Source organism: Poecilia formosa, unplaced genomic scaffold, assembly GCF_000485575.1.
Source record: "Poecilia formosa unplaced genomic scaffold, Poecilia_formosa-5.1.2 Scaffold587, whole genome shotgun sequence".
NCBI classification, from domain to species: Eukaryota; Metazoa; Chordata; class Actinopteri; order Cyprinodontiformes; family Poeciliidae; genus Poecilia; species Poecilia formosa.
The window spans coordinates 205,597-221,577 of NW_006800526.1; the positions used below are offsets into that span (position 1 = coordinate 205,597).

Sequence of the window (15,981 nt, forward strand, 5' to 3'; positions counted from 1 at the left end):
AAAGGAGCAGTTCCATTTAACTCAGCAATACAACCAAAATCAAACCAGGAGATCAAACATGCACATAATTCATATCTGACAACAAGAAACCAAATTCCAAAGTGTGTCACCACTCTCACATTAAATGAGTTCACACAGCACAAGAGCCGTATGTCATGATGTTTTAAATATTAAACGTCTCTATTAATGGACTGAACAGGGACAAAGATTCTGTTTCTATTTTGGATGACAGGTGATGAGTTATTTTATCACCACAGTCTGTCAGATCCAATGTCCAGAGAACTTTCCCTTGAACTTCATGAAGGAAATATTTCTCTATTTTTTTGTTGTTTGGATTATTTAGTTTATTTTATGGACTTGCTTATTTTTTGGGTTAGAATGCAGGAACCAGGGCAGGAAAAGCAGCAAGATATCCTGTCAACTTCCACCATTCTGTTTGCCTGGAGTCTTGAAATAGACCAACCAGGAGCCATCTAAAGAATCTCTGAACATCTCACCTAAGATGTTTTACTCTCCTTACTATGCATTACACATTTTGAAGAGAAGGGGCTGTTCTAGATGCAAAAATGATGGACATTATTTATGTTTAATGTGACAAATGCAACAACATATTTTAGAAATTAAATTCATACTTCTCATTTGCAATGAATTCCTGTTTTAACATCAGAGGGCTCCATTCTCCTGTTCTCATGAATGGCATCATCTCAGCATCAGTCTAAAGACACACTGTGACAGGACATTGTTCCTGAGAGAAAATATGCACAAAAAAAATCTGAAAGTACTTTGGAAGCTGATACAATGATGGTTGAATTCTTTACATCCTGTAGAAAGGAGAAGTGCTTTTAGAGTCTTGTTTGCAGGAGAAACATTGAACAGCACTCTGTGAATCAAGGAGATCAGAGTCTGACATTAATATAATATTGTAATAAGATATGAGTTAGAAGCAAGATAATGTTGATACTATTTTCATTTATTTGGATAAACTTTGGTCATTATTATGAAACTGTTATTGACTTAGACTGAGTCCAAGTCAAGTCTCAACTTTATTTCATAAGTCTGAGTTAAGCCTTACATTCTTTTTCACAGAAACAAAACATGTATGACTTAAGAGGAGGGAGCACTAGGACATTTAAATAGCAGTTCTTATCCCCTGTCTACATTTAAGACGATCTCAACTTCTGTCATTGTTCATTTGACATCTGTACTAAAGGACCAGACCAGAACAGTCTTGGAACTGAACATTTAATTGGTTGTTTACAACGTAGGTGAAGGCAGTGGACTGTTGCAATATTTCTGCTGCCAATGTTTAATCATCTTAACAGGCTGTTCCAAAGAACAAGGAAGCAGACAAAATGGTTCATGATTAATTTACGGGCACAGATAAAAAACTCAAGAGGTTGAAACTTCCTGGAGAAAACTACTCCCCAGTGCAGTCTTCATGTACTGCTGGAGAATTCTTCATCTCAACAATAATAATGAGTAAAGCATTATTACTCTTTATTATTATTTTTTCTGTTAAGATATTAAAAATAATATTTGAAATCTACTGGTAAGGTTGGCCAGACAGAAACAAAACATGTGAGATTAATTTAAAAGCTAACACTGGGTAAACTTTTTACACCTCAGTGTTCAAAGATCACTGAGGTTCGATTTCTATCCAATGAACTTTCAAAAACTCTTTCATTGTGCGAAAGATTGTCGAAATAGAAAAAGAGCAAACTGTCGATAATGCTGGTAACAACTAAAAGCTGTAACTTCCGAGGTTAATGAACTCATCGTGAGGTAGATGTTCCTGCTCAGAGCACAGAGTGGGAGGGGGGTTTTCCCACAGCAGAGCAGGAAGTTTAACACCTACGTCAGTGTTTCGGAGAAAAAGGCTGTTGTTTTCACTTTGTTTTTGCTGCTTTGGCTAAAATGGCAGCAGCGAGGCTGACTCTGGGATGGCTGATAAACATGAAGTTGGTTTTAGCGCTGCTGGTCTTACTGGGGCCCATGGGCTCGTCGTCCATCAGCATTATATCTCAGGACGCGCTCAAATGCTCGCGACAGGTGAGACGCACTGAGACATTCTTAATGATTCCTGTGTTTGTCAACACCGGAAATATTTATTTGGTCTTATTTTTCTTATTAAACTAGTGATAAAGGATTTCTTCTCTGTGTCCAAATGTTGTAAATGTAATCATCACTAGGTTGAATCAAAGGTTTAAGTGCTTAAAGTTTTAAACATGTCAAACAATTAGTCCTGTCAATGTCAATGCGATTAATCTTAAAATTTTAACGCGTTAATAAAACAGACTAATCGAACTACCTATTTTGATCTAAAAGCCTTCGAAGTGTTAGTTCACAGTAGCGCGGTGTGGGAGAGACACATGGGGAGTGAGAGCAAACAGCAACAAAAGTTGTATATTTTCAACATTTTTCAACTACCCCGCGTAGTTGAGCTCAAAATTTCACTTGTACGAAATACATCGGCCGCTCGGCTGGATGAGGACAAACGACTGTCGCCTCATCGGACAAGTTCCACAGGAAATGAAAGGAGAGGGACATTTCTAAACAAACGTTCAAAACAAAATGACTTCCTTTTAATCCTCTTGGAAAAGTGAGGAATCTAGACGTGTGGTTTGAGACAGTAAATCCTTTTCTTAAACATGTTTTGAAAATGTGGTTTTTGATATGAGTTATGAGGGCAGTTGCCCTGGGCAGCATGAGAAAGGAGTGGGGCACACAAGAACTAGATGATAAAATATATCATACCTGTCAGTTATCCCCCGAACAAGTTTGGTACTACTTGTATACATGTACAGGAGAGTAAGTTTCCTCTAGTTTTTGTTGAGTACTGGGAGAATACATTCCCTGCCTTCTGATACAACAGAATTCAGATAATTGTTTGTAGCAGGAGGGGCTTGCACAACTGCAACTGCTTGCATATTAATTCTTCAAGCTTACAAAGTTAGTCATAGTAATTAATCAGGATTAATCAACAAGTGTGATTGATTTGATTATTTTTTTTAAATTGATTGGCAGCACTACAAACAAAATCTAGAGAACACACAGCCAAACTTAAAACAGTGATGCAATAAATATAAAGTATTTTACTCTCTTTACTATGCTGTAAGAATTGGCCCATGTCTTTTCTCACCCAAAAACTTTTAAATCTGGTAAATCTTTTCACTCAGGATGGTTTTGCTCACACTTTAACTTTTGGAACGATTAGAAACTTTGCCACTTGACAGACTCAAAAGATTTTAATATTTCTTTGAATCCCTTCTCAGATTGATTGGCAGCAACAATTACTTCTCTGACTTCATTACCAATACCATCTGTCCTTGGGATATTGCTAAGATACACAATATTAACAAATGTGTAAAGGTGGTCCTACTATGATCAGTTCATCAAGTTTTGTAATTAGCAGCACCTTGTTGTAATTTTCACTCAATCCTATGGAAACAACATTATGCTCTGAAATTTTCACACATAGCCTTTCAACAAAATCTTGACTGTAGAATTATTGTGTTTTCTAGACTTTAGGTTTGATTTAAATCATTTTAGAAACTTCTGTAAACTAGATCATTATTATCAATTCAGGAAAACCCTGGAACTGATCATGAGGTCCTTTCTGTTTTCTGTGACTGTGTAGTTACTCAACCTTTAAATACCATGTGTACAAAACACCATGTTTGATAAACTCCAAGATTTCTAATGCTGTCGTCTTTGTTCTTGTAACAGGATCTGGACTGTAGAGCCAGTTGCAGTGAGTATTTTGAATTTCTTGTTGCAGACATTTCCTTCTTGCTCTTTTGTTTATAGTGAGTTTGAAATCCAGAAGTTGCCACAGAAGTTGCTTTTCAACAGCATGTTTCACACTTATGTCTTTGCTTTTCATCCTCTCCCCTTCATGTCATGACAGTTATTAGATCTACATGCTGCTCATTTATGTATTAGAAAAACTGCCATTTTTGGTTTATTGTAACATTTAAATTAGAACCGCATATAATATATAAAATACAAAGTATTTTTAGGATAAAACAAGCAAAAAAAATAGCATAGAGTGAATGGGTACTGACAGGTCTGTCACAATAAACACAATTAACAATTAATCACATGATAAATTAAAAGAATAGTTTTCGAATCATTTTCATTTGGTTGATTTTTTTATTTTTTTATTTTATTTTTTTAACAAAAACTGACTGTTAGAAGTCTTCAGTCTGGTGTTTTGCTCCTCATCTATTCTTTTTTTTAACATAATTTTGTTTATGGAGGCTTCATAATTTATTTTATTTGTTGCCTGTGTTGTTTTCATTTTGGATATTCAAAATATCTTCCAGCTCCAGTGTTTAAATGTTCATTAGAATTTAAAGTTTATTGATCTTTGAGAATAAACTTTAATACCATTATTACTATTATATTACTTGAAAATGTTCTCAAAACAACAATGTTATCGTTTATCGGAATAAGTTCTGAGACAATTTATCGTCCTAGAACGCATTGTTAACATGACAGCCCTAGATACTGAGACATTTCAGTGCGTGTTTGTCTCTTTATGCAGGTAACTGTATGGACCCCGGGTGGCTAATCAGTCACGAGTACACCCCCAGCGGTCCAGACAACCTGCAGGTTGCTATAGAAACCAGGCTTGACAAAGCAGGAAAACTGCAGCCTGTCCTTCAGGCTAACTGGACTTTAAAGGATGATGGTGAGTCATGCTGTTTATTGTTTGATTATATTAAAAGTATTGTTAAAATTCAGTGTTTATATGGATTGCAAATATGTCTAACATTGTCAGTCTCTCTGCAAAGTTTAGGATTTAAGTTTAATATTCTCCAGTGACCTGACTCTCACTGGAGTTTGTTATTTTTATTTTTTCATTCTCTAACATAGACAAAGACAACATTAACATCAACTGTGTTAATCAACAGGTAGCATACATTTCCTGAATGCCACACAGCTTCATGTTCTTAGGATGTCCACTAATGAGCAGCTGTGTATTCGATATTCCTTCCAAACACGTCTCACCATGAGAAGCCCATCAGAAGAGAAAGTGAGTAGCTCATGTTTCATTTTTAGATCAGTTCTTTCCAAGTTTGGATACACCAATGAGATCATATGTTTCTTCTATATTTATCATTTTTAATAGAGTTGTCATACATATCAAATCACAGTTGTCATTGTAATATTAATGTGTGATGTAGTACAATAACAAAGTATTGCATGGATGTATAATATATCCGGTATATTTCATATAAAATAATTTTGTACATAGATTTCCTTTGTAAACCATCTTGAAGGAAACAGAATGAAACCAATTACTAGACTAATTATCTGCTAATATTCAGACTTAACAGAGATGATGAAGCTGGTCAGGTTTGCATTGCTCACACTGATTCTTATTCAGTCTAAGTGTCCCAAACAGAAGCAGGAAACATTTTACTTGTTGAGTCCAGAATTCTTTCTTTGGATGTCCACTAATGACTTGTGTGTTTTCAGTGGCTGTTCTCCTCTGATGTACTGGTGCTGAATCCTGGTGAGAAGTATTATGTGTCTGTCTATAACATCCCCAGACCAGAGCAAGGCCACAGCAACTTTGACGTCAACAGACAAATTCAGGTCCCAGGTAAGTTGAACCAGAATGTAGTTGTTTTTGGATTAGGATTCACAAACCAAACCTGTCAGGAAGTCTTCCATTTGATTTTCTGTTGAGTTAATATGTCCTCTTAATCTGTTTTTTTTTAAGGCTGTGACCACACCAACATGAAAAAGACCCAACTTTGCATAGAGAGAGGTGAGTCACACTCCTGTTTCCCCAGGTCAATGTGCTTAAACCTGCTAACAGGCCGTGTAATCTCTGTAGGAAGTCTGTGGAAGCCTAACATCAGCCTGGTTCATGAGCCAGTCAACAGCTCCCTGGCTGTCAGCTTCAGCCCCAGCACCATGTGTAAGAAATACACGGTTCTAATGAGATGTGGCTCCAAAGCAGACACCAGGCTTGTGCACACGGTGAGGCTCAGCCTCATGGCTGTTACAGACCTTAGTAGACTTTGACAATAATCTGTTTCCAGTGTTGTACATTAACTAATTTGAATGAATATGTTTTGTGTGGTGTTTTTAGGAGAACACTAAACTTGTAGAAACACACTAAAGCCTAATAAATGGTGGAACATTAGCTGAAGCTGTTGATGCATAGTAGTTTCTGCATTGTAACGTTTATCAGACTCAGTATTCTCAAACACATCAAAAATCATTCTAAAAGGTAGTCATTGTAACCGGAGAGCCCTAATTTCATACTTCATTCAAAAAAAAAAAACATTTCGCAAAAAAAAAAAAAAAAAAAATATATATATATATATAAAGTGATGTTATCTTGAGGAAGACTACAGGCATTTTTCGTTTAGTGTGGGTTGACACTGATCAAAACATCCTGGAGTCTGAAGCCACTTTACTTATCTGTGACCAGATTTCTCTTTCTCTACACACAAATGTTAGTTACTCTGTGTTTGTGAGGACTTTACATTGACTTCCATTCATTTCTACAGTCTAACCCTTAACCCTATCAAAACTCAATTCACATCTGAGTGCTAAGCCTAACCCTTAACAGCATTTCCCATGGAGCATTGGGTCCCCACAAAGTAATATGCGTCAGGAAAATAGTTCCCACAATGCATCAAATACATGGTACATGTGTGTGTGTGTGTGCGTGTGTGTGCGTGTGTGTGTGCGTGTGTGCGTGTGTGTATGTGTGTGCATGTATATGTTTCCCCTGCAGTACTAACTTTGCCTATGAACCTCTCCCCCAGGAGAACCAGGAGACAGTGAATGTAAAGTTCAGTCTTCACGAATGGCCAAGATTCTGCTGCCAGTTTGATGCTGAGGTAAATGTTTTCATTTTTTCTTCTGACTTCCATTACGTCAGCCATGCTTGTGTTTATTAGCAATACTTCTGCATCATCCAAGCCAAATATGAACATTCATTTGATTCTTCTTTTCCTGCAGATCATACCGTATTTCCCACAATGTGACAACGACTGTCCACGTCTAAGAAAAACCAATAACATTTGTAAAGGTACAGAATCTTGTTTTATGGCAAAGGTGGATGGCAGTTAAAATCTTTGGCCATTAAAACTTCACCTACCACTATATTTCAACTGGGACAAGTGATTTCTGTCTACTCTGTCTCATTAAAAAAGGCCTTTTAAAAAGACTGGATGGAAACAGATGGTCAGCTACTAGAATAACTAGCGATACAATTCAGCATTAGAATTTTAACAAGTAGATAAAAGCGCTCTTTTGCAAAAGTTATTAATTTTTTTCAAGTTTTGGACACACATACACACACACACACACACACACACACACACACACACACAAGCAAAGCATCAGTATTCTAGTTTGAGTGGACGTAATGTATTCGGAGCACTTGATTATCGCAAGTAAGTGCATAGGCTTCATCTAAAGGGTATCTGAGGGAAACCTGCCTCAACAGGAGCTCCACAAAGGTAGTGCGACCTTTACTTGGTTATAGTTAGCAGTAAATGTAGTGACGATCCCATCATGCCTCGTATTTGCAGCATTATATATAAAACACTAATAAGTTAAAGATATTTGCCTTTCAGGTGGATTTCTGGATTAATCTAAAATGCACTCTAACCTTTACAAGTTAACTTAATATGAGCTTCTTGAATCGTTTGAATTTCCAAATTGTTCAATATTTCAGAACTCTTTGTGCAACTTTGCTGCTCTAATAAGCCAGTTCAAGACAAAAGTCGTCCTGGGATACCTTTGAAAAAACTGCTCATATTCATATCTGACTACAGTCACTAGTATACATAGACATTTTGACATTCTGAATGTGTAAGGTTGGATTTTATCAGACTACATTTGGAAGGAAAACTTTGTCTATGAATGTGACCCACTCATTCAGATACTGTGGTCAGTTTTTTTTTCTTTGTTTGTTTTAATTCAGAACTACAGAAGCTTTTATTTGGTATTAGTTTGCTCTACATTTGATTTAATAAAGCCCAGGATGTCTGTCCTGACTTATTTCAGATTAAGTCTTGAGTACTTAAGTACTCAAAAGGCTTCTCGGCATATTGTGTCTGAAACGTTTGTGGGTTTCAGATGTTGGGAATAAAGCAAAAAAAATAAAAAAAATAAAAAAAACCTGGCTGCTAAATGAGAAGGACAAGAAAACAAGAATCCTCTAAAACTCTCTAATCGCTTGTCTTTTCTTCCCTACAGAGAAACCACCTCAGACAGACCTGCTTCCCCCTGGGTACTTGTTTGTTCCCATTGCAGTTGTTTCCATCTGTATCATAGTGGCAGCAGTAATGTGTGTTATTTGCAGAAAGCGTGGTATGGAATACTTTTTTCAAATTCTTACTTTTGAACTTAATGAATGTAGGAAGTTAATTTTGTATCACTAATAGATTGCTTCGTCCACCTTTAGGTAAACATTACGTTGCTCCTCCATCAAAGGACGGTGAAACACCGCAGACTCCACTTAAACCACAACCCAAAGTGCTGGTCATCTACTCCCAGGACCACCACCTCTACAGGGAAGTAGTGCTTAAGCTGTGTGCCTTTCTTCAGGCCAAATGTGGCACCAGGGTGCTGGTAGACCTGCTGGACACCTCCTCAGTCAGCATGGTTGGCCGTCTCCGCTGGCTGGAGTGGCAGCGGCAGCAGTTAAACAACCCGTCCGACAAGATCCTGGTGCTGTGCTCACCTGGAGTTCAGGCAAAGTGGAGGTCAATGTGTGGTCAAGGGCAGGTGAAACTGAAGGAAGATGTACTTTGCCCCACAGATGACATTCTCATTCCGTTTCTAAATCTTTTCCTGCCTGACATGCATCAGGCAGGCATGTTGGGCAAGTATATGGTGGCTTACTTTGGGGACATCAGCAGTGAGAGGGATGTGCCTTCAGTTTTTGACATTGGAATCAAATACAACCTGATGAAGCACTTTGAGGAACTCTACTTCCGTATCTTAGACATTGAGAAATATCAGCCAGGTCAGGTCAGCCACATTGAGGGAATTGGTGTGGATGAATATTCCAGCTGTGCTTCTGGTAAAGCCCTTAGAGATGCTATTGAAACCTTCCAAGCCTATCAGATAGAAAATCCGGACTGGTTTGAAAAGGAGTGTGTTCTCAGTGAAGAGGAAGTTATTTCTGAAGCCAATCAGCTCATTGAGCCACTGCAGACTCTTCCTGTCTTTGAGTACATCCCTCCAATCAGAGATGGCCTTCCAGTCTACATTCACAACGTTGACATTAATGAAAGCTGCAGCACTGTTCACGTCCTTACACCTGAGTTAAACCCAGGGCAGCATCTGTCTTCAGTGGCAGTGATTGAACCAGCGATGAATTCTGACTGCAGACATCTGTATGCACCAAGCCAGGTGGAAGTGTTGACAGAAGTCCCACTGTACCACCACAGCACCGGGCCGGAGTCTGCTTATGTAGCTGAACCTGTTTTCAGGAGCCAGTCTTCTGTCCAACAGAACTGGGTGTCCCTCAGGGAACCATCATCTGTTCCAAAGTCTGTTGAGGATGATGAAGCTTCTTTGCAGCATATGAACAAAAGGCTGTATGCCTATTCAGACCAAGTATGTTTGGCTCAACAGAACTTTCCTGACATATGTTCTCTTGGATGCCCCAGTTCTGTTGTGCAGAGTGAGAATATTCCCTTACCTGAACTGAGCCTGGTCCAGCCTGTGGAGATGGAGGAGGAGGAGGAGGATTTTGACCCAGGTGCAAAACGTTCCAGCAGTGGATCTGACCAGGGCTACAGCTCCAAAGGATCATCCCAACATGAAACCCCTTTAGAAGAGGATCCAGTGAAGGCTTTAGCCAGACTGCAGGAGGAGCTGTTCCAGATGTCTGACAGCTGATCGCCCTTCATCTCCTGCTCTAACAGACTGTGGTGAAGCTTTTTTACCCAATGCCAAGTTTTTCAGATCCTCAGAGACATTACACTTAATGCTCACATGTGACTTTTCTGAACAAGCTAACATACCTGGACCTATAAAGCAAAACGGACATTTAATTGCATTTCTTCATAGACAACGTAAAGAGAGTGTTGCACCTTTCACTTTAGGTTTCATTCTCATTAATTCTGCCTTGTGCCAAAGTCCCATTTCCTGCTCATGACACAGTTTGCTTGTGGAATGAATTCCCCTGTATTCTGAGCCTGTGTAGACATACTGATGAGATAATCTGAATGATTAAAATGTCTTAATAAGAAAGAAGAAATCTATTTTAGGTTCTGAGAAACTCAGAACACAAAATTCAACAAACAGCAGAGCTAAGAGCAGCATGGTTCTGTTCTGTCAGTGTATGTAATATGTTTGGACTGCATACAGTTGAAAACACGTTTACATCCACTGAACAAAAAGATGCAAACAGACAACTGGTTTGTTTTCTTTTTATTTCAGTCTTCAACCACATAAAACTCCATCTTAAACTACATTGATTAGATCAATACAGATACAGTATACAGCACATCTGGAATGGAGATAATATTGTTATAGTTCATAGTTAACAATACTATACTATGTATACATTACTATATAAATATAACAATTCTAAAAATCAATAGTATACTTAGTACTGATTTTTATCATTGTTTAGCAGATTGTATTACTGTTTTTATGTTGTTTGTGATGTATGTAACACGTTTCTCTTATAAATGAGACGGTGAGTCTTAAGAGATTTTTTTTTCCTGTATAAATAAAGGCTTATGTAAAAAAAGGAAGTGAGCGCTCTGACTGCAGGACTCGTATGGATCTGTTCTGTCTGTGACAGGCTCCTTCAAACACCCAGAAATGGTTTGGTCCTGTCAGAACATTTCCCTACATGCAGGTTACAGCTCCACTGAACTCTGGCTGGATGCTTTTGGTATTAATCTGGGGTAAAGGTTGTGTGCTGCTGGATTAAGAGAATTCAAACTGAATTTGGTTTTACGCGTAATAGAAAATCTAAGTAATACATTGCATACAAAAGCGACAGATGGGCAGATGACGAGGGAATCATTCCTCACAGGAATTTTGTCCAACTTTCTTCCAGTTTGAAATGTTTCGCTGACTGAACTGGGGAGGAAGGTGAAGCCATACATGCAAATATTGAGTTGAAACATTTAAAAAATTATTTTAGCACTGCCAGACCATTAATATTGCTGTGGATAAATTCAAAGAAATTCTAGAGCAAAAGTTTTACCATAAATCAACAGAAATCTGAAGATGGTGATTTTTATGGTTCTTTGATAAAGGAATCTGAACTGGGACATGATGTCATGTAGATACTGAAACACAGAAACCAACCAGCGCCTCGGTCTGGAGCGGCTTCCTGATGGCTGAGTTATGACCTTATGTCTTCATTCAATTCATTTGAGTTTATTTATTTCAGGTCAGTTGACAACAATTATGAAGACATAGCAGAGATCAGACTGCACAGCAGAATGATGTTATTTATATTAATCTGGTCAGTAAATGAACGAAATGATTTGCTCTGTGGGATGACTGGTCAGCTGGAGGAGTACCACTCTGCAGTCATATTCAATAAATGAGATTATGCTTTCTGATGAGCCTCATTCGTCAGATTAAACGTACCTGGAAAATAATCTTTAAACTCTTATTAAACATACTTTTCATTAACCCAACATTTTTGTATTATATAGTGCTTTTTATGTAATATTATAATTTTAAATGTCATGTTTTGATTAACTGTAAATTTAAAATCATCATTATCATAGATATGAGGTGGAAAACAGCAGTCTGTGTGTAAATAATATATGTGATAAGACTCCTGAAATAAACCAAGCTGTAATAATATTCTAACTTACTGAAGGACTCTGTGCTTCCTGCTCCTTGAGTGCAGGATGTGTTGAGTCTAAGCTGAACACTGTTCTGTGAAAAACATCAAGCGCATTTAATGTAGCAAAGATTCAGAAATAATTATCGTTGTCACCAGCATATAAAGCCATTCATCTCAATTATCATGAAATGTGTGCTTCATGCTTTGACCTTGACACGTCTGTCATTGAATGACCTCAGTTAATGGATGGATAAATGAATTCCAGAAGTGGTTTTAACTGGACTCCACATGTGTTCACACAGTGTATGTAAATGTATGACTATGGTTTCATCTGGACAGCACTTTGATGAACAAGGCCAGCAGAGTTCCAGGTGGATGAGTAAATAAAACTAGATTTGGGAAATTAATAAAATTACTTGTCATGACAATAAACCAGCAGCTCACACCCAGAAAATAAACCCAGAATGTTTAATCTGCTTCTACAGACCTAGAAGGAGGAACTGAAAAAAAAAAAAAGTTTCTCCTCACTGGATCCACACAAGGCACCAACTATCCACAACTTCATGTTCAGCAAAAGGCATTAAATGTATCTTTATTTGTGAAATATTGCACAAACTGCCACATCAAGCAGGATAAGGCATGACATTCCAACTTAAAATAAGACACTAAGCAACATCTCACATGTAGTTAGCAACAGTTTATGCTCTTCTGACATATTTGGGTCATTGCAGTGATAAGAGCCTGAACAGAAGGCAGGTGGACGTCTGCTTCACTCCTGAAGACAGTGAATGTCTTTTTGTACTGATGAAAAATCTCAGGTATTAAATCCCTTTTGAGGGCATCAGAGACTAACAATATTATTTGTTTCTTTTGACAAAATATCATTTGAAATCACATTATTTTCTAAAGCTGTTGTCAAAGCCCACCTGTGCAGACTGACTGCCTTCTATTTCAGCTCTTTACATCACTATTCCTCCCTACTCTCTCACCAAATGACAGAGCAAACGTACTACAAGAGCGGGATGCAGTGTTAGGGTAAGACAACTTGTTGATTATGGATAAATCAGAAACCTGCTCTCTCAATTAGGTTATGGAGCAAAACACAACACTCCACTGTGCAAATAAAAGCTATATGATTGGGCATCCTGATATCCATCCACTGTCTGTGCAGGGTCACCCTGGGGCAACTCCAGCAGTCATTAGGTGAGACTGCAGTCCGTCATCGACCCAGAGATACACACACTAGGGCTGTTGTAAAAGAATATTCTAGTAATCGAGTACTCTATTCATTATTGTTGCAATTAATCGAGTAATCAGGAAAAAAGGGGTCTCCCTCTTTCTCTCTCAATAAAACCCAGAAAACTGGACGTTGTGCTGCCAGCACTGAGCAACAACTCCCAGGCGGAAGTGAGAGTGCTGCCCAACACAAATAATGACCTGGCCGGAACTCGGCGCATAAACATAATTTATCGAAGCTTTGAGGAAGATAAATCGAAGTACTCAAATCATTCGAGAAATTGTTACAGCCCTCACACACACACCCATACGCGCACACACACACATACACATACACATGTACCAAATGGCAGTATAGAGACCAATTAACAGTTGTGTTTGAACTGTAGAAGGAAGCTGGAGAACGGAGAGAACCCACACATGCATGAGAAGAACATTCAAACTTCCATGCAGAAAGACCCTGTCAGATATTTTTTGGTATTTTGGTAAAATTCATATACGTTGTCTGTGGTTCTTTTATGTAGGTTCGAGAAAAATACCTATCAGACCCCAACTGGGGATTTGAACCCAAGACCTTCTTGCCAGAAGGCGACCAACTGCCCCCTGGTGCTGCTCTGCATTCTGACTCTGCCAAATAAGTGTTTATTTTACTAAAATCACTTTAATTTAAAAACTTCTGTTGACTGAATATAACATAATCACTATGACAGTGAATAAATGTGCAAATATGTCTTTGATATTCTTTAATTTTTCCCACCATCTAAGCTTCTCCTTCAGGGAAAATTTAAACGCTGGCCATGTACAGCAACAGGTGGGGGAGGAGGAGCACTGCACAGCTCTCTGCTCCACATGGCTGGAGAAACATTTGGTCTAAACTGGAGTTTTAAAGCCACACTTTTTACAACCTTCATGTTAGGAACAGCCTCGTGTGTTTTAGGCCAAAGTGATGAAATATGACGTCGGCTTTTTATTGAGAATATTGAAGCTTTCAAGGCACAACCACCAGAAGTTCTGTTTGTACCATTAAGTAAACCTCCTGTAATAACCCAGGTTACCGGCTTCATGCTCTGACAGGCACTTTACATTCCATCACCTTCATCTGAGACCAGAGCTGAAATCTGAACAGCTCAGTGGGGACGGAGCAGGCGGCCTATCAGAACCATCACATCAGATTGAACTCATTGCCCTAACACTGTGGCATCAGCCATGACAGTGTGACACCTGCAGACAGAGGTCCACTCCACCGAGTCACTAAACTACAGACACACATTCTACTCTGGTTCTGACAAATCAAGCACAAAGCCACAGGAACAGGAACTGCTGCTGTCCATGACATCTGGAGTCAGAACACACGTTTTGATTCTACGTCCAAAACTCAACAAGATCATATTGCAATTATTATCACTATTATTAATTTGTTTGCACCAATTTAATCTGAATGTGACCTGTGTGAACTGGTTCTAAATATGAGCTTGGAAATATGAAACAAAAGTCTTAAACAGCCAAACATGTCCTGTAGAAAATGGTTTAAAGTTCTACAGGAAGTTCCTCAGGTCCTTTGGTGTAGGGAAAGCAGAAATGTGATATAATCCCCCAAAAGCAACAAAGACTAGAAGAAGACTCCAGAAAGAGAAGAAAAGTTTGCTGACTTCGCATGATAAAAAGAGAAACTGTTTGAACATCCAGTTTCTAGAAATGAGAGAGATCCGCGGTGCTGCTGTCTCTGTGCTGGTTTATCTTCATCTTCTATTAGTGGAAATCCTGCAGCCTGGATGTTTTTATCCGAGAAGCTTACAAGCGACCCTGTGGTGTTGTTCCCCCCTCCCCCGGCCCACAGCCGCAGTCTGCCCGCTGAGGCTCAGCTTGGCTCCCCGCTGTGTCTGCTCCATTCCCAGGCCAGCCTCCAGCACATGCAGGCTGATGTTAAGATTGCGTGACGGCCAGAGTGTTGACATATCCGTGGGGGCACATGTCGTTCTCGGACACGCAATGGGAGAACTGGGCTGGGTTGTTGGTGCCAGTCCGCCTCCGCAGGCCCTGCACCGCGGCGCACTGCTCCAGCAGCTCCAGCAGGCGGCACGCCAGCAAGAAGATGTTCTTGAACATGAACACCGACACCGGCATCTTGTAAACATACACCTGGAAACAACGCACGACGAGCAGAGGAGCGTTGACCAGCAGTCCGGTGGAGAAGCGGGCCCACAGCCACCGGCACCGCAGCTCCGCCGCCGTCAGCTCGTAGAGCCAAACCACCGGGACCGCCAGGGCCACGAAGTACACCGTGATCACCGTGTACTTCAGGTACACGGAGGGGAGCTCGCCTCTGAGAAGCATCTCCATCAGTGTGAACGAGTCCAGCAGGTCCAGGCAGGTGCTGGTGAAGCAGCTCTGGGAGTGGTGGCGGGTCGGGCCGTTTAAATCCACCACGATGGAATTGATGAGGCAGAAGAGCAGCGGCGCGGACAGCAGCACCGTGATTTTAAAGCCGGTCACGCCGCACGGCACCTTCAGCGCGATCAGCTCCAGGATGGACGTCTCCAGGATGAGCACGACTTTCGGGGTGCAGGCGATGACATAGATGAGCCAGGCCAGGTAGGCGTAGGTGAACTCTCCGAGGTTGCAGCCGAAAATGGAGCTCTTCTGGTGGAAGCCGCAGGCCCGTTCTCTCTTGCTTCGAGCATTCTTCAGGAAAAAAAAAACCCAGCCAGAGATGACCACCAGGTCCGTGGCTATCCACGAGCACCAGTACAGGTCGGTGAAGAGGATGAGGTAGAAGTCCAGGACGCCGCCCTGGAAGAAGAGGAGAAGGAAGCAGAGCGACTTGTAGAACAGGCTCCTCCTGGATTTGTGCACCAGCAGAGGAGCGCTCGGCAGGAACTCCCCAGATGTCATGATGCAGGCGGAGAACAGAGGCTGGAAGCTGCTGCTGGTGCTCCGGG

General features: G+C 40.0%; 2 protein-coding genes across 2 annotated transcripts in view; one reads left to right on the plus strand and one right to left on the minus strand.

Annotated features, from left to right (window-relative positions):
- Positions 1–15,975, minus strand: part of LOC103129868 (cat eye syndrome critical region protein 6-like) — a 21,355-nt gene extending 5,380 nt beyond the window's left edge. Inside the window, exons 1-2 of the mRNA XM_007541091.2 lie at positions 14,664–15,975; positions 11,831–11,833 (exon numbers count right to left, since the gene is read on the minus strand). Coding sequence (XP_007541153.1) covers positions 14,966–15,934 — 969 coding nt within the window. The 5' untranslated portion in view covers positions 15,935–15,975 and the 3' untranslated portion in view covers positions 11,831–11,833; positions 14,664–14,965. The remainder of the gene's footprint in view (positions 1–11,830; positions 11,834–14,663) is intronic.
- LOC103129871 (interleukin-17 receptor A-like) lies at positions 1,794–13,123 on the plus strand. The gene is made up of 11 exons (XM_016665470.1): positions 1,794–2,049; positions 3,727–3,751; positions 4,547–4,693; positions 4,917–5,038; positions 5,485–5,611; positions 5,732–5,779; positions 5,849–5,994; positions 6,792–6,866; positions 6,988–7,057; positions 8,233–8,346; positions 8,441–13,123. The coding sequence occupies exons 1-11, from the start codon at positions 1,915–1,917 to the stop codon at positions 9,883–9,885; spliced, it is 2,454 nt and encodes an 817-aa protein (XP_016520956.1). The 5' UTR covers positions 1,794–1,914; the 3' UTR covers positions 9,886–13,123.
- Positions 15,976–15,981: the final 6 nt, after the last annotated feature.